The sequence below is a fragment of the Macrobrachium nipponense genome, chromosome 6, assembly GCF_015104395.2.
Source record: "Macrobrachium nipponense isolate FS-2020 chromosome 6, ASM1510439v2, whole genome shotgun sequence".
Classification (NCBI taxonomy): domain Eukaryota; kingdom Metazoa; phylum Arthropoda; class Malacostraca; order Decapoda; family Palaemonidae; genus Macrobrachium; species Macrobrachium nipponense.
The window spans coordinates 124,044,603-124,063,501 of NC_061108.1; the positions used below are offsets into that span (position 1 = coordinate 124,044,603).

Here is an 18,899-nt window from a genome sequence, read left to right on the forward strand (position 1 = left end):
ACCTCAAGCAGTGGCTGCAGTTGGTCTGATTCCAGATTACTAATTCTTGTGTTACTATCTCATAAAATCTCTTGGATTCTCACTTGCTTGATTTGAAGTCTAGGGGTCGAAGTTGCAAGTAGTTATTAAGTTATGAGCCTTTACTTTAATTTTGTCCAAGTTAACCTATATGTGTAAATTGTTTACAAATTGTTTACATTTTTTTTAAATTGAATTGAAGCTTTAAACACTTTTCATAAGACTACAGTAGGTATAGCCACAGGAGTTTTTAAATCTCTAGAGTAAGTTTTTGGATGTTGGAGATTCCTCTGAGTTTAATTTTTAGACTATGTTGAAGTTTAATTTAGTTTCTGATGCTCTCAACTTCATCATTTGTACAGTCAGAAAGAAGTTTGTTTGTTTTTTATTCTTTTTGGCTATATATGAAAGATCATTTTATATTAAAGCCATTGTCTTTTATGGCAAAAGAAATGCCTAAGTATGTAAATTGAATACGTATACTATCAAATTTTATGTAATTGCTTTTAAATATTCTAGAGTTCCTTTTTTGGGCCGTAACTAAATATTTATGCAGTCAGAATGGTTTGATGAAGTTAACTGGGAACAGAAATTTTTCTCCTTTTTGTAATTGAATAGAAAAAACACAGTGGAGACTAAAAAAACATAAAAGAGATTTATAAAAACATAATGGAGATTTTTAAAAATGGTGCTGCCTGTATTATTCCTTGTATACATGATTGCTGTGAATGATTACAGTGTATATTCATTTCATGTAGATTTTAAGATTAAAGTACATCATGACAGATTCAACTCCAGACCATGCTTTTCTCTTTTCTCCCCCCCCCCCCCCCCCCCAAGTAATTAATGTGTGCCACCTTTTCCCTTCAAGAAACACTGCTTTTAGGGTTAGACAAACTGTCTCCACTTGCTTATAGCTTATTTGCTTTCTACTCTAATTTCTGTCTGGTGTAGGTCTTTATCACTACCCTTTCTACATGATTTTCTAGGCTTTATTAATGGCAATTGTTTAGCCACTTCTCTACTTGTATCACTAACTGCTACTCGCCTTTCTCATTGCATGTCCAAACTGTCAATTTTTGAGATTGCTCTCCATTTTCAAGCTTTTGTAAACCACATCTTTCTGTAATTTTCATATTTGTTACACGGCCTTAACTCACTCCAGCCATGAATCTTAACACACCATTTTCAAAGTGTCCAGTTTCTTAGTAAGTGCCCATGATTACTGTGTAGAGCAGTACAGGTTTTAGACACATCATGAATATTTGCATGTGTTTACAAATGGTATACTCTTATTACCTGTACTCTGGCAGTCTCTTTTCACTTCATACATGCCATCACTACTGTCATCTTACCAACTCCATACCTGCTCCACATTTTAAAGTGAGTTCTCAAGGTATCAGAAATATTCTAATCTTTTAATGCCTGTCCTTCCACCACATGAATCACTTCCCTCACTTCTCCAGTTGGTCTTTTGTAAGCATTTCAATTGTTGGAAATTGCTCGCCCAGTTTACATATGGCAGTTTTGAGTATCTCTTTAAACTGTAAACTAAACTAAATACTATGAGTTAACCAGTACATCACTTCTGCAGCAACCACATATCTACTGTACTGACTGTACTATACCTTTGCTTCTTTTCCAGTCACCTAAATAATTTTGCTTGTACAGATTTTTAATCTTCTGTGTTTTACTTTTCCATCTTCTAAATATCAGAACAACCTGATCATCCAATTCTGTTAATCCTAGGTCATCTTCTTATATGTAGCACCTCCCAGAGAGTCTTTTCTGTCCTTCTTTGTAATTTTCAACTTCTTATGAATAACAAGGGACTCATGCTGATCCTTGATAGACACAAACATTTACCTATATGAAATTCCTCTCATATATCTACCACTGTATTCATTCATATTCTTGATTTATGGAATTGCATCTCTAGCTTAATTAGGATGAGGAACCAAGCTTATTGGTGCTCATGAAATGTCTCGTCAAATATCTCGGCATTTACAGTGTATTAATGAATTTATATATTAAATTGATATGTGTATGTCTCTTAACTTTTGGGAGGAATTTTAGGCATGTGTGATTGGTATGAAGGAGGGTCATTCAAAAAATTCTATGCCTTTCTTAGAAATCTTCACTTGAAAAGTCCTTTAATTTATTTTCAGCATAATTTCCATTAACTTCAATGAATTTGCTCTATTGATGTTCAAATATTGCTAACTCCTTGTAGAAGAAAACTGAATAGTACTTGGCCTTCAAGTACTCCACAGTATATTTTAAAGCCACTGTTGGTCATTAAAAAGATTTGGAATTGCTGTTTTGTCAAACACATTGACCAATGGAATTTTTTTATTGGATGACTCAAACATTCTTGAATGATTTTCTGATCCCCTAACTGTGTGCTTGTTGACTGAGTGTCTCTTCTCTACTGGTTTCTTATAAAGGAAGCTTTTGGCTATTTTGAAGGAGCTAGGTTTCTTCAAAGTTTAATTAGTCTATATTTACTGGCTTTCAAAAATTCATATGTAGTTTTATGGATTTAAGGGTGTGAAAGTATATAAGGAATGTGCTTAATTTGAATGAATGTTTCTCGAAAAGTTACTACTATTTTTCCTTGTTAATCCTGATTATGTATTTTTGGTTTTGATGACAGTAATTTCATTGCTACTAAACAAACAAATCAGTCCATAAAAGAAAGGCTAATACATACATACATTGCTGACAAATAAAATCTTGCTTTACTTTTTGACGTGGAGAATCATGTTTTTTCCATTGCTTTCTTTGAATCTTTGATTTAGGTCCAAAACTGTGAACCCATGTTTCCTCCTTGTTGACTCATTGGTTTTAGAAGTTATCTGATACGCCTAGAAACAAGTCAGAGTTGTCTTGGAAGTAGGTAAAATGGAAAGATTCTGCTCTGTTGTTGTGGCAGTTTGCTTTGGGTGTTATATACTAAGTCAAGCATAAATGCATTTGTCTTGACTGTGTGTTGGAAAGTCAAACAAATGTCATCCAAAACTTTGCAGTGAAATGTACCTTTGTGTTCATCAGTGGTAAATGTATAGGGGTGTCCCAACCAGCTGTCATCTTTTGTGTAATTCCTTCATCACTTAAATTTAACAACCACTTCTTAAATGTAGAATAAAAAGGGGAGTTATTGCCAGTTGTGATTCTCTCTCTTTTTTGGATTTCCTCTGGGCTCTTACTTTTCTTTTGTATATGCTTAACCCCTTAAAAGACTTATTTTTTCAACATAATGTTTCAAAAAGAATCTAATTGTTTTATTGAATTAAATTAAAATATAACGTGTTTAGACTCTATTCTAATTTGATTTCAACAGAAAATTGTGATTATTTTATGTAAAATTGTAATTTTTAGAAACTCCACTTGAGACCTTTTTATGGCCAATAACGAGTTATCTCGTATAAATTATAATCATTTTATTCTATCACGAGATATCTCATATGCTTTGTTTTAGTAATTTTGATAATAGGAATTGAATAAAAATCATATTGATGCTTGATAACTTTTTATTTTTCCACTTCATTTTGATAAAAGTATTTTTTCATTTCATTTGAATAAAAAAAAATTTCACCATTAGAATAAACAAAATCATATATTTCTCTTCATTTGGGTAAAAAAAAAAAAAAAAAATTTCACTTCACATAAACCAGTGTATTTCCCAATCATTTTGTATGGTATGATTTGAAGCAGGGGGTTATACACAGACTAACTTCACATATCTCACACATGTAGCGAGACTCTCGTCTGATCGGTTTTCCATTATTATCCCTTTTCTTAGAGCAAACAACACCTTGCCTTGTAGGAAATTTCTTTTTGGGTGTAGGAGGAATGTCAATTGGAAAATGCCTTCCTGAATAGCGGGTAGGATTCGCTGAAATAGATGGTCTACCTGGTCTTGTTTGAGGGATTTCAGCATGATACTTCTTCAGAGTTGAATCAATTATTTCCAACCTGAATTTGAGAGATGAACAGCAATTTTCATTACTCATCTTGAAACACTGATATGCATTCCAAAGGGCTAGATCTAGATGATGGAAGAAAACTTTTTTGTAATATTTTTTTGTTCTTTTCCTGGGAACAGGATAATTTGCCAAGTTTTGATCCAACTTATCCACACCACCCATTGTGTGGTTATATTCTACTACAACTTTGGGCTTTTTTTTCGTACCTCTCCTACTCGCAATTTCAACTTCATCACTATTGTGAACTGTGGAGAGTAGAACAACATCTTTTTTATCCTTCCATCTCATGGCCATAACTTTACCTCTACGATAAGCAGACATTTCCCCCTTCTTCAACTTTTCAGTTTTCAATGAAACTGGCAGGTCTTTTCGATTTATTCTAACAGTGCCATAGCAATCTGTTCTACATTTTACTAGAATATCCACTAACTCAGGACTGGTGTAATAATTGTCTATTGTAAGGCAATAGCCTTTATTCAAAAGAGGTTTCAGTAAAGTCATTACAACCTATAAGGATTTAGGCAATTCATTGAAATCCTGGTCGAATTGTGTTCCTTTACCTACATAAATAAAAAAACTCCACACATATCCTGTACTCGCTTCACATAACATAAAGAACTTTATGCCGAATCTTGATCTCTTCAATGGGATATATTGTACCCATCCCAATCTTCCTTTATATAGCAAGAGACTCTCATCAATTGAAATATCTCTCTGTGGGGTGTAGACAGTTCTAAATTTATTTTCTAAGTGCACATAAATAGGATATATCTTATTCAGTTTGGGATTAGGATGCGAATTTGCATCGTATGCTTCATTATCAGAAAAATGCAGGTACTGCCTGATTTTCTTGTATCTTTTGAAAGGCATAGTTTCAGCAAAAATTGGGGTTCTAAGAAGTGGTTTTTAGACCAATACAAGGATTCTTCAGGCTTCTTCACAATTCCTTTCAAAGTATTTAGTGCTAAGAAAACTGAGTTCAGGTGGAGTTACAGGATGCCACGTATTTGGGTCTGCATTGCATTGCTCAGCAAATCTATTGGTTTCAGTGCAAATAAGTTCAATCAGTTCATCATCAAAAAATACATGGAAAAAATCTAAAGGCGACATACTTTCAATATTCCCTGGGATATTGAGACCTGTTGTCCCTGTGAATGGAAATCGAGGGGGTGGAGGGGCAGTAGAATCTGCGATTCTCCTCCATTGTGTTTCATCCATTACTGTATCTGTATCTGTATTGGTATCGCTGTCATCGTCACTGGAATCATCCAAGCTTGAATTGTCGCCTTCTGAGCCAGAACTTTCAAGCTCTGTAAATGATTCCTCAGTATCACTGTTGTCATGGTAATTTGCCATAACTGGGCTAAAATAAAAAATAAATAAAAGGCTAGAATAATAAATAAATAGTCAAGATACTAACAAATTACTCGACAATATATCATATAAACAGTCTAAAATAAAAAAAAAAAGAACAATGAAACTTACCTAAAACGTGAAAATGAAGAAATACAGAAGATTCTAAAAGTCACCACTGGAGAGCTAGTAAAATAGTGCGTACTCATCGTAAAAAAAGGAAAAATAAAAATCCTTGGAAAAAATTATACTTGACGTATCACAAAATGGTCAAGAGACAAACAAACGACACGAAATCATCATAATAAGTCAATAATATAACATATAAACAGTCTTAGATGACAAATAAACAACCAAATTTACTTAGAACTGGCAAAAATACGATATAAAATACGTACAAACGAACGAACAACCTCTCAAGATCACCGGTTACTCTATATACCACAAAATACTCATGGGGTTAGCTAACAAGACACAACAGCAACACGATGAATCAATAATATAACATATAATCAGTCTAAGATGACAAAAATAATAACCTTCCAAACTTACCTTAATTAGGCAAAAATACGCAAAAAACAAAAAAAACAAAGGTCAAAGATGGCAGCTGAAGTGCTACTAATGACGCGTCGTCTGCACGAAAAAATACAGAAAATTATCGTTGGTAACTCACGACTTCCAGCAGCAAATACCACTGCCAAACGTATGATATAGGACGAGATATCTCGGAGAAGCCTGCTGTAACAATACTGAGCCACGAGAAATCTCGTATTAGCCCAATATTCACGTTTAACTTTTCAACGAGATATCTCGTGGTAAGTCCAAAATTTTTAGCACACTGATAACGATATATCTCGGGTTAATCTTGTAAGGGGTTAATCATAGTTGGGCCTTATATTATTCTAATTTGTGATTTTCCTGGCACCAAATTACTTTCATCCCCCCCCCCCCCCCCCCCCCCCCCCCCTCCCCATAAAGTAATACAAGCAGATAAATTAATTCTTCTGTTTAGTTATATGAATACTAGTTGCAATATGCATTCACACCAGAAATTCTAGTTACTACTATTCTTTCTGGAAGATTGAAAGAACCTGAACTACCTTCATACTATATTGTTAGGTGAGATCAACTGTTTATCTTTTTTCTTGAGCACAGAAATGAAATAAATTAGAAAATTTTGGAATCAGTGATGCTGCAGTTGCCACACCAGCTTTATGCTTTTTGATTAGCTGTTGTAAATTAGGGGTATATGTAAATTGTAAATAGTAGTCCTGAATTAAACATTTATCCACAGTCTTCATTTCACTTACATGAAAAATTGTTTTAACGAGAGTTAAGTTGTCACCATTTTTAATGTTGCATATTTTGCATATTACGTGTACCCCTTTACATCACTAACATTTATTTATTGTTAAATTTCAGGCTAATAATGACACTTCAACAGACGAAGATACCCAGTCTAGTAACAAGAGAACAGCACCAGTTGGAACGTTCACCCGTGGTGCAACCTTTACGCGGTCACTCTCTCGTCCCAGTCCTGGTTGCCCACGCCCCCAAACCCCCAACAGTGCTCAAGGTCCATCAACTTCTCGCCCACGCACACCAGCCTCATCAGAACCTTCACAGTCAGCCAAAAGGGCAGCTCCACTTCAGCGCACACCAAGCCATACCGTAAGTCTTCATTTTTTCCATTTTGCTGAAATTGCTTGCTTCCATTTTAAAATTGAAGACTTTCTTATTCCAACTTACATATTGTCTTGATAAGAACATATTCAACTTAGGTTCAACAGCACTAATTTATCTGTTATATATAAGTAGTGAATGAAAAAATAGCATTGCTTATAATTAAATGAAAAAAAAAAATGATAAATAGTAGTTGGCCAAGAATACTATTCTGAGAAACGCTAAGAGTATTTTCCTATACGTACTAGTGGTCATCAACAACTACCCTTTGCAAGTGTTTAGTTAAAAATACATATAAAACTCCACCAAGAAATGCTCCCTCAACTCCCACCTGTCTTGATTTTATGAACTATATCTTTTGAAGTCAAGACTGATCATAAGAAGTTAACAAGAAAAAATCTTGGGATTTATGTAGAGCATGGGAACTAGAAAGGAGAATTATGAGAATCCAGGGCCTTGTAAAAGCCATGGGAACTAGAAAGGAGAATTGAGCATCCAGGATCATTTATAAAAGCCACTGCAAACCAAGGAACAGATGAATCTTTTCAGCAGTCATTCCAAAATATTACCAATGTACAGTTAAATACTTCAGGCAAATAATACTGAAGGTAAAGAAACTGGTTGGCAATCAGCAGGTCATGAGCTACCTTTCCCACATTAGGTAGGTCAAATAAGATGCCTGTTTTCAAGGGACCATAAAACTAAACTAATTTTGGCGAATGGAAATTCCAAATAAGGCATAATTATAATAAGTTTCTAATTACTGTATTCTACTTATTGTCAAACATAGCCAAAACGGTTGTTGTCAAACATAGCCAAAGCCAAAACGGTTGTCTTTCCCATTTGACAGTGACTAATGTAGCACTCAATTAAATTAGACCAAATTTGTACTCATTACCTACTTTCAATGTTATTTAGTCCATTGTCAATGTTATTTCAGATATCCTTATTTACATCTTGAAAGCATCTCACAATTTACTTTAGTAATAGCTAGCAGTACTCTCTTAGCTTTCTATTGAAAGCTGCCAAGGCACCTGTCTTGAGTCAAATAGGTAAATTTTATAGTGAGTAAAGTACAAACTGTAATGATTATTGGTGCAAGGCTGCATTAAGTATTGGCCAGCTTATTCCTTTCAGATGAGCTGGACCAGTTAATATGAGAGATGATGATAATTTGTCACCACTGTGCTAGCTCAACACTAGTTAATTAGTCACACATGGTGCCTTTTAATATGAAAATTTTGGGGGATAAGCAAGATTGAATTATGGTGTATTTAAAAGGAATTTATAGAAAATATTACCATGATAATTAAAAGAGCAAAAATAATGCAAAATCAAATGATAGAAAGCTACTTCAACTTACTTCACATTCTTCATGTCTGAAAGCTAAATGCAATAAAAAGGTGCTTGTATGTAATTAGCCTTAACAAATGAGCATATTATAACCAGCTATTTGAATTCTGAGAAAAGTGAGCCATGATCTAGTTTCTCTTGAAAACTGCTGAGATTCATATTCCAGCTTCATAGTTATTGAAGAGAGAGGGGGAACTAGAAAATGACAAATGGAGTGGCAGGATGGGGAGAGTAATGAAGCAAACAACAATAGAGGTGTCAGATCAAGTAGTTAGGTTAATAATACTGAGAATGCAGATCTGAGTAATTAGTACATCAGCTGAAGTAGAACCCAAAATGATTTCTAAAACCTGTCATTTAGATCAAATGTTGTGAAGTATTTGTTAAAAAAGGTGTCCAAATTAATACTATGTAAATTTAGAAGCATAAGTACCATTTTTCTAAAACATAAACTTGTTAACAGCTAGTATATCAAAAAGTCTTAATTCATATACTACTGTACAATATAAATATACTTGATCATTTTAGTAACTTCTCCAGTTCTAAGAACATATTCCTTGCAATAATGTTATATGATGCTGCACAATGTTTTTGGTTTAATCACTAATAATAATTTGAATTAAATGAGCATATTATGGCAGTATCTTGAGTGCAGTTCTAGGGGCATTCCACTGAGGTGTTAGAGATGTGTATTATGGTGATAGAAGTTCACTCTCTACGTGGTTTGGAAGTCACTCAAAGCCGTTGGTCCCGTTGCTAAATAACCACTGGTTCCATGCAACGTAAAAACACCATACAATCAAACAAATAGAGGTTTGTTTGCGCCTTGTTGGCAATAACACTAGAGCTCTAGTGTTATTGCCAGCAGGGTTTAGATTTTTGGGGGCAGATATGAAAAACAGTAATATTGCACATCAGATTAATGATACACCAACCATGGGTGAATACTGAGAAGTGTAAATAACTTATGTGTTTTTTTACATGTTTTTTTTATGTATGGTAAGTGCTTATTCTTCTAAAACCATGGTTAAATTTTTTTTTGTAAGCTCTATAAGTATTTCTTTTTGGACATGCAAAATTTTATAAATGGCTCTATTTCCTGATACCCTCTGTGATAGTAATCTTTCTGGGGTTAAAAATGGTTACTCCATCCCATTAAATTCAGTATGGTTCTGATCCTTAGTAACAAAAGATTTTTACCTTTGTATTTCGCCTCTCCCCATTTTCGTGGATGAAGATACCAGGCGAGTTTTTAATGAGTTGCCAGATTATTTGGCATCAGCCTTGGATTTTGCTTTTAAATAAAGTATGTTATTTTACCGAGAAGTTGGGTTTATGAATGAGAAGCTTCTTTGTTGGCTTGCATTTATACACCATGTACAAGGGACAAAACTTCTCAAGAAAGTTGACCAGTTATAAATTAAGAACAGAATGTCTTTTTGCTACGGAATGAATAATATTTTACTGGCTCTTGCAGATCTTTTATTGGGAAATGCTACGTTTCATGCAACTACGCAATTATTTTTGCCATTAGAATGTTCTGTTCCACTTAGGAAAGCATCAAAGCATTTTATCCATCTTTTTGTATAACACTGGTCACACTAAGATACAGATATTGTTTTCTTTTAATCCTTAGTTTGGCTTTTTACCTGATAATCAAAATGGCAGATGTAAATGGCTTATTTTTAATTTTTCTATACATGCCTTGTAATTAGTATCTAGATGTAGCCTAATTGCTGTCGTATGGGATCTATACAGTAACTTGATGCTTCTGATGTTTTAGACCACAGGAAGCTCAGCCTCAGAAGATGAAATCTCAAACAGAAAATGCAATTCAGCTCCAAGAGGTCAAACAATATCCTCTCTAAATGAGGGTTCAGGAGATGGTTCTAAGGTTTGGGCTTGTCATCAATTTTTTCTTCACTGTTATAGTTATCTCAGTAAAACTTTCTTATAAGAACTTGGTAAACTTAAACTTCAACTTTATTACTTTGGAATTAATCTTAGTTGAAAATACTATAATTCATGTAATTACATACTTTGAAATGTTGAATGTTACTATTTCAGTTTGCTCGAACGCAGTCGGCAGATTTACGGTCAAGGACCCCAACGAGGCGTTCAGAAGTGCGAGGCACTATTACAAGCAATCTGAGGTCGAGCCGCAGTCAACGCGAAGTCCAGTCTTCAGCCCCTAATCTTACCGAGACTAGTTCCCCTACATCACATGTACCTAAAACTGAAAAAATAGAGCCACGTAAGCAAGTTGATGCTAGAAATGGCAATATAATTGCCCGTTCAAGAAGTGCAGTAATGGGTCGAGCAGCAAGATCACCAATGAGGGAATCTGGTCGTAATCATGGAATGATGAGTGGTAGAGGAACTAGTCCATCCTCTTCACGTACCTTGACTTCCAGTGCCACAGACCTTCGAAGTAGATCATGTAGTGTTGCAAATAAAAAAATAGATAGTACTGCTACCCCTCCAATGGTCAGCAGTCGTTCAAATACATTTTCAAAGGATGGTTCGACATCTAATAGAAAATCCATTGTTCCCTAATTAGTTGTAGTGCACTATATATAATGCCAGTCTAAGTAAGCTGTTTGGTATATTCTTAAGAAGTAAGTTGATAAAAACGAATATTGGGAAACGAGATATTCCAGTACAATCGTGTATAAATACATAAACATCTAGCTGAAATGCTTTTCTCACTACAGTATATTCTAATATTTCTGTGCCATAGCTGTATTCTGTATCATATTAGTATGAGTAGTTTCATCTCTTAGCCCCTCGGAATATGTTAATCACTCATGTTCCACTTAGTCTTAACTGCTGTTGCCAGTAGTTATCCCATGTTTTTTTCTAGTCAGCCTGGTACGGGATCTTCCTGTAAGAATTGTGTGTCCTGTGTGAATTGGGATTTCAGAGCCATATTCAGCAGACATGACAATTGTTTTTCATTTTTATGCATGGCTCTTCATTAACAGACGTAATACTTTGCTTTGTATGTATTGTATTTAGAAAATTTGTTTACTGCACTATATGAAGAAACAGTTGGTCACAGGGACTGTTGAATATTGAATTTATACAAATATACAGATTTTCATATATTTCAAAGGGCCATATATAGTTTAACTCTTTTGTAAGTACAGACTGTATAATGAATCTAGGTGCTTTGTAATTTCATATACTACTGTGTACCAAAGATGAGATTACAATCTTTGTTCTGCTGAGGTTGCTTTTCAGATGTCTGTGATATTTCCATATTAAGAATATTTTTTTGAATTACAGATAGGATAGCACAAGCACAAAAATATTATATATTTAGTTACTTTTCCATGCTTGTACATATGATCTTGCCATTGTCGGGGGTGAAGCTCAAGCTTACCTCTTTTAGAACCTTGGCTATATGCTGTTTTGGGGATCCTCATTTGGAGATAATTTTTAAGGAACTTCATCTGGAAACCCTATCCCCAAGGAAATTCATCATGATGTGTTTTTAGCTTTGCTTGCCAAGGCCAGGAAATGCAGGCTTGCCAAAATTCACTTCATGTACTTTGCACCTTTACCTATGAATATTGTTGGAATATCATACTATATCTGCTTCTACACCTTCATTAAGTTCAGCTTTTTAACATATTGAAGGTCTATTTCCTGTAAAGCCATTTTTTATAGCTGTCCCAATGGGCAGTAAGCTTCTTTCAAGTAGTTTAATGTGCGTTGGGCTGCTGTATTTTTCTAGAAATTAGTTTGCATAATGGATTGGCTTTGTTATTTTGAAGCTAATTCCTTGAAAATGCTTTCACTCCTTCCTTTCACAGGCTGTAACTTTTCAGTTTTGTTCCCAAATTATTTTGTCGTTTAAAATAATTTTTTCATATGCCTTTCGTGTGTAAGAGATGCATCATAAAAAATGTATCTTACACATTTTGTTTCTCGAGTGAATATTGGGCAGCTTAGGTAGATAAAACTAGTAATGAATTGAAATCCAGCAAGCTAGTTACTTCACCAAACTCAGATTTTGTTTAATTTTGTGTGAGAAGTGAATATTTTCAAATAGTAAATATTTACATACAGTAAGTCAACAGATTTTAATCAGGTCACAATTATCAGGAACGAAAGCCAAGTGTACTTTAATGTGGAACGTGAAGTAGCCAGCAGATGTTAACTGATATGTTTGCAAGCAGGTAAATTATTTAATTTTTCACTTATAATTTCATGTCCTTTCTGGGAATCTTCACAGAAACTGACAAATATATATCTTTTCATGATTACAGATATATAAAAATGTGATTGATATGATTACTGTACAGTATGCAAAGCAAGAAAAACAGTATTAATGAGAATTTTTATAAAGGATAAATTTTTGTGTAAAATTAGGTTTTATGATTCAGGCAGAGCATACATTACACTGTGCAGCCACATTAATATGTTGTTTTTGATTAGTGAGACCTAGAAGAGACACCATGTACCTAAAGTTTCAAACTACTTTTTTGAGATACAGTATTATGTTTACCAAGATAGCTTAACATGACAATAGTTAATACACATAAGTATGATAATGCTGAATGGCTCATTCAAACCTTGCATACCTTGTGACATTTTTACATTGTATGTATGCATGCATGCATCGGTTATTACAGTATTTACATTTAAATGTGAATGGTAAATTATTAGGATGAAATTTGTATTTTTAATTTTTTCTTTTATTTTTGTTTAACATCCTGATAAATACATATGACAACATTTATGTTCTGTTGAACTAAATTATAGAATTGAAATAATGATTTTCAAATGATTTACCTAGGATGCGTATTGAGTGTGTAATTTTATAGGCAAGGCAACCCTCATTTTGCTGCCTGCACGCGGCTGATAAATCCTCAAAAAGACCGCATTGCTTGCATGTGGTTGACAAGCTTCTTAAAAAGGTGATATGTATTCCATCATGGAAATATTTGCAAGCCAAGTCCAGAACATGTCACTTTTCATAGAGGTGATTTTGATAACTTATCAGTGATAAGTAAGATGGTGCACTGAATGTTATGATGGAAATATTGTAATAAAGTATTTGACTAATAGTTGATGGTAGGGTGAGATAAGTCATAGGATATATGAAGCAAGGAAGTAAAAAGGGGGGTGTGGAAGAGATTGGAAAGTGTCTTTATCAGTAGTTCCTCATTTGGACGAGTGGGTTACGTTCCCGCCTACCAATTTGGTAGTTGAGAGATCGAGTCCCTGCTCTGCCAACGTGGAATCAGAGGAATTAATTCCTCAATATATGTAGTGTGATTTGGATTCCTCAATAAGTCGTAGGTCCCGTTGCTAAGTAACCAGTTGGTGCCTAGCCATGTAAAAATATCTCATCCTTCAGGCCTGCCCAAGGAGAGCTGTTAATCAGCTCAGTGGTCTGGTTAAACTAAGAAATACTCGATTATCTTTATTAGTGGAAGAAAGTTCGAATGTCAAATGATGTAATAGCATAGAACTTGCAAGATTAAAGGTGATTGTTGGGATATGTGAACTGAGTTTTGCCACAGCTGATGTATGATCAATCACATTTATACCAAGACAGCTTGGACAACAATAGCAACTAAATGCACTTGCACAGAAAGCTTCAATCTAGTCCTCTGTTTAGCTCTACTTACTTTTCATTCCTAACCCTTTAAGGTGCATCCACATGGTCGAACAATGTCCGATGGACAAAAATTGTTATCGGTTAACAATTGTCTGCCGGCCTTTGCTTTGTGAGCAGAGTAAAAACAGTGTTATACAACCTCATCTGGTACCACTGTTTGTTGCCAGATCTACGTCCATCGTTTCAACGCTTATGACGTCATCCTGCTTCGCCTATGATATGGTAACAATGTTTGTCCGTAAGACATTGTTCGACCATGTGGACGCACCTTAAGAAATAAGTACTTTTTAAGTCTCGATTATCTTGATTGTAGTGTTGTAAAGGAATCTTGTTCTTGCAATAGGTACTTTTTAAGAGCCTATTATCTTTGTTGTAGTGTTGTAAAGGAATCTTGTACTTGCAAGGCTCATTCTTAAATGTAAGCTGTAAGAATGAGCCTTGGAAGAACAAGATTCCTTGACAAAACTGCAGCCAAGATAATAGGCTCTTACACATCACAATATTCACTTTAATCTTGCAAGTTCTTTGCCTTTACATCACCTACCCGAACTCTCTTCTACTGATAAAGATAAGAGTGAAATACGACCAATTTTTAAATCTATTTGTATTTTTCATAGCAAACAAACCTAAGGTCTTAACAATAGGATATTTTCCAAGTGCCAGCTGGTAAGCAGTTAAAACAATCAAAGATTGTAAAGCAAGGAATCTGTGAGGTCTGGCAATGCCTACATGTACAAGGTGAAAGCTGGTCAGAGACTGTGCGTTGGATCCTCATGACGCTTTACTCTTTCCAAACCCAGGAGAAATAGAAGATAGAGAGGGGCGGCTAGAGGTGGGCAGTACACGTTAAGACTTCTGGTTTGTTAGCTATGAAAAATAAAAATTGACCTTAAAATTTGTTCAAATGCGGAACATACCTTCGGTCTTAACAATAGGATAGACTTACACTAAACCAGCTGGGAGTTAACCAACCAGACCACCTCTAGAAAAACAAGTTCTAAAGAAGGTGGACCAATTCCCGTGAAAAGATAAACTGATATCTAACAACTCAGCTGTCTGGGTTGCAATACAATGATATATGAGGAGATTCATTGCATCTAGGAAACTAAAGAAAATTCTGACTGTTCAAATAACAAACCATATACTCACAGGGGTTTATTATTACTCCTCATTCCCCCTTGCTAGAGAACAGAGTATTTGCTATTGAATAGTGTTTGATTATTTCAAAAATACATAAAGCAAACTAACTATCAGTATGACTACCTTATTCACTTGCATCAGACCAGTCCAGCATATGATATGACAGGTCTATTCCTCAACCCCCTCGTAGGGAAAAAAAAAAAAAAAAAAGGACCCTTGCCAACTCGCTCATTCTCTCTTCCACACAAACTAGGTAAGATACAAAATTGCCCAGTGAAGGGCAATGGGTGAGTTACACAATTTGTTGGGCAGCAAATCACAGGACCCAAGGAAAATGCATCATAAGACCTGTGGGCAACATCTATGGGGTAAAATGATGTGAACGTGGATTGGCGCAACCAAGTACCAGCGTTCAAAATCCTATGAACAGCATAATTTTTCTTAAATGCCAGAAAGGACCTTATACCTCTGACATCATGTGCTCTAGCCTGCACAGACTCAAGTGACAGAACCTCAAGAGACAAATAAGCCTGCTTGATCGCCTCACTTATCTAAAAAGAAAGTGTTCCTGGAAACATTTCTTTGACCGACCAGTGCCAACAAAAAGATTATGACATCCAGGTCTGAGATGTCAAAGTCCTTTTAAGATAGCAACGTGGGGCTCTTGACAGGACATAACAAGCTCTTGTGGGTTATTGTCCACAAAGTCATTCAAAGATGGAATGGAAAGGGAAATCTGTCGTCATGCACCGAGGGATTATGGGTCTTGGCCATGAATTCCAGGACAAACTCGAAGGTCACAGACCCCCAACCCCTGGTATTATTTCACATTGTAACTTTGGCCATGAAGCTCCCCCACTCTCTTCGAAGAAGCCAAGGCCAAAAGAAAACTGTCTTGAGCGTCAAATTTCTGTCTGATGATCGGCACAAGGGCTCGAAAGGAGCTCTAGTGAAACTTCTCAGGACAAGTGAAACATCCCATGCTGGAGGCTTGAGTTCCCTTGGAGAACAGGTCTGCTTGAAACCCCTGAACAAAAAGATGATTTTCCAGGATGAAGAGATGTCTACACCTCGTGGATGTAACACCAAACTCAATGCCGCTCTGTAGCCCCTGATAGCAGAACTGAAAGGCGTTTCTCAAACCTGAGGAAGACCAAAAAATCTGCTATACGCTAATGAAAAGTTTTGAATGGAGAGAAACCCTGTCAACGACAACAATCACAGTAGATTGCCCATTTCCCCTGGTAAACTGCTGAAGAGGAGTTCCTGAGATAACTGGATATATGTCTCGTTGCTTTCTGAGAAAAACCTCTTGCTCGGAGGAGATACTTGATAGACTCCATCTGTGAAGAGAAAGGGATTCTACTGACTGGTGAAACCTTTCAACATGAGGCTGGCAAAGAAGCTGCCACCACGGTAGTGTTGTACAGGAATCTTGTTCTTCCAAGGTTCATTCTTATAGCATAAGCTGTTGCTCATCATCTTCAAAGCAAATGAAAGATAGGAATGGTACTGTCATAAAAAAGGAAGATGACAACCTGAAAAGATGGAGAGAGTACTTCGAGCAACTGCTAAATAAGGAAAATGAAAGACTTGTAAGAGAGGATGGACAAGTAAACATGGGAATGGTAGGGGATTTCTACGGACGAAGTGATACGAGCCTTAAAAAGAATGAGGAATGGGAAGGCAACAGGGCCTGACTTAATCCCAGCTGATGTTTGGAAAGCCTTAGGAGAGGAAGGGGTAAGCATCTTGTATGATCTGATGGGAAAAATATTTGAACAAGAAAAGATACCAGAAGAATGGCAGGAAAGCATATTGATACCTATATTTAAAGGTAAAGATGTCCAGGAATGCAGTAATTATAGAGGTATCAAACTAATGTCTCACACATTGTGAAGATTTTGGAAAGAATAATAGATGGCAGGCTAAGAGAGGAAGTGAGAATAGAGAAGGAACAGTTAGGATTTATGGCGGGAAAAACTGAGACCTGCATCTGGTATTCATAGACCTTGAAAAGGCCTATGACAGAGTGCCAAGGCAAGAAATATGGAGATGATTGAGGGAGAAGATGGTACCGGAAAAGTATGTCAGACTTATTCAGATGTACAGGAAAGTGTATACTAGAGTGAGAAGCAGTGTTGGAAAGAGAGTTGTATTTGAGATAGGAGTTGGATTACACCAGGGTTCGGCACTTAGCCCATTCATCTTCAACATCGTGATGGATGTAATGACCAAGGATATTTGGGAAGCAGTGCCATGGAGCATATTATATGCAGATGACATTGTATTGTGTTGAGAGGGGAGGGAGGAGTTGGAGGGGAGGTTGGAGAGGTGGAGAGCAGCCCTTTAGGAGAGAGGAATGAGAATAAGCAGATCAAAAACCCATTGTGTGTTCCAGTATTACTGAGGATGGTGGAAATAGCATAAGATTGGGTGGGGAAGAAATAGAGAGAGTACAGAAGTTCAAGTACTTAGGGTCCATATAGAGGATAGTGGAAGCATGGACCAAGAGGTGAGACATCGAATTCAGGCAGGATGGAATAACTGGAGGTCTGCATCAGGGGTCCTTTGTGACAAGAAGGTTCCTCTGAAATTGAAGGGAAAGTTTCATAGGATGTGGTCAGACCAGCAATGCTATATGGAACAGAAACAGCAAGTATGAGGAAAACGGAGGAGAAGAAAATTGATGTAGCAGAAATGCGAATGTTGAGATGGATGTCGGGAGTAACAAGGGAAGATAGGATTAGAAATGAGTATATGAGAGGATTGACAAAGGTAGTTGAAATATCAAAGAAAATACAGGAGGGAAGGCTTCGATAGTATGAACACACTGTTATGAAGAGAGGAACATTATGTTGAAAGACATGCGATGGAAATGGAAGTGTGGGGTAGAAGGAAGAAAGGACGACCAAGAGAGAGATGGCGTGATTTTGTAGGGAAAGAATTGTTTTGGAAAGGCATTACCGAGAACGATGCACAGGACAGAAATAGATTTTGAAGACTCATTCACAACGGCAACCCCATATAAAAAGCTGGGAAGAAGAAGATCCATCTTTGAATCCTTGTACACTTCACATTGTATCTGTAATATCAGATATTGCCACTTTCTCGATTCAAATCATGGCTACTGCGTTAGCATAAAAATGAAAAATTCTTAATAAATTTGTATTTTTCATAACTAACAAACCTTCGGTCTTAACATTAGGATAATCTTCTAGTGCCAGCTGGAAATCGGTAAAAAAAAAAAAAAAAAAAAATCCTTGGTAGTTCCCACAATGCCTTGGGCATCCCGTGAGCCTTCTTACCGCCTTTAAGAGAGGCCATGATTACTATCTATTTCTTTAAAGCCAGTTTAGTTTTGCCCATTTTCCTATCTTTTCTCTGGGTGTGCTTAGTGTGTGTGATCTTGTAGGTTTGTATAAATTAGAGATCATGGAGAATTTTGCCTCACCAACGAAACTTTCTTCGGGATCTCGGAAGAAACAAAGGAAATGCGCTGGAGAGAGTGGGTTTTCTTGCTCCTGATTTTTAACTTTGGTGTCTACGGATCTTCACCCAACATGCAGTAGGTGCAGAGAAATCGTATGTACAATTACTAATCCATGTTTAATTTGTCGCTGTTGGTTGGTGGAACAATGGAAAAAGTTTTGAGAAGGGTCACTACAAGAGAAAGGAGACGCCGCCATCTTTGGCTGACCAAGCGTCTTCAGCTTCTTTTGTTCCGACTA

The 18,899-nt window shown here is 36.1% G+C and overlaps 1 protein-coding gene across 3 annotated transcripts in view; it reads left to right on the forward strand.

The window, feature by feature from the left end:
* Positions 1-13,178, forward strand: part of LOC135216121 (uncharacterized) — a 212,560-nt gene extending 199,382 nt beyond the window's left edge. For 2 of the 3 annotated variants that reach the window (XM_064251170.1, XM_064251171.1), the window contains exons 14-16: positions 6,783-7,031; positions 10,180-10,290; positions 10,464-13,178. In XM_064251170.1, coding sequence (XP_064107240.1) covers positions 6,783-7,031; positions 10,180-10,290; positions 10,464-10,952 — 849 coding nt within the window. In that variant the 3' untranslated portion in view covers positions 10,953-13,178. The remainder of the gene's footprint in view (positions 1-6,782; positions 7,032-10,179; positions 10,291-10,463) is intronic. The other variant, XM_064251172.1, reaches the window with a different exon arrangement.
* Positions 13,179-18,899: the final 5,721 nt, after the last annotated feature.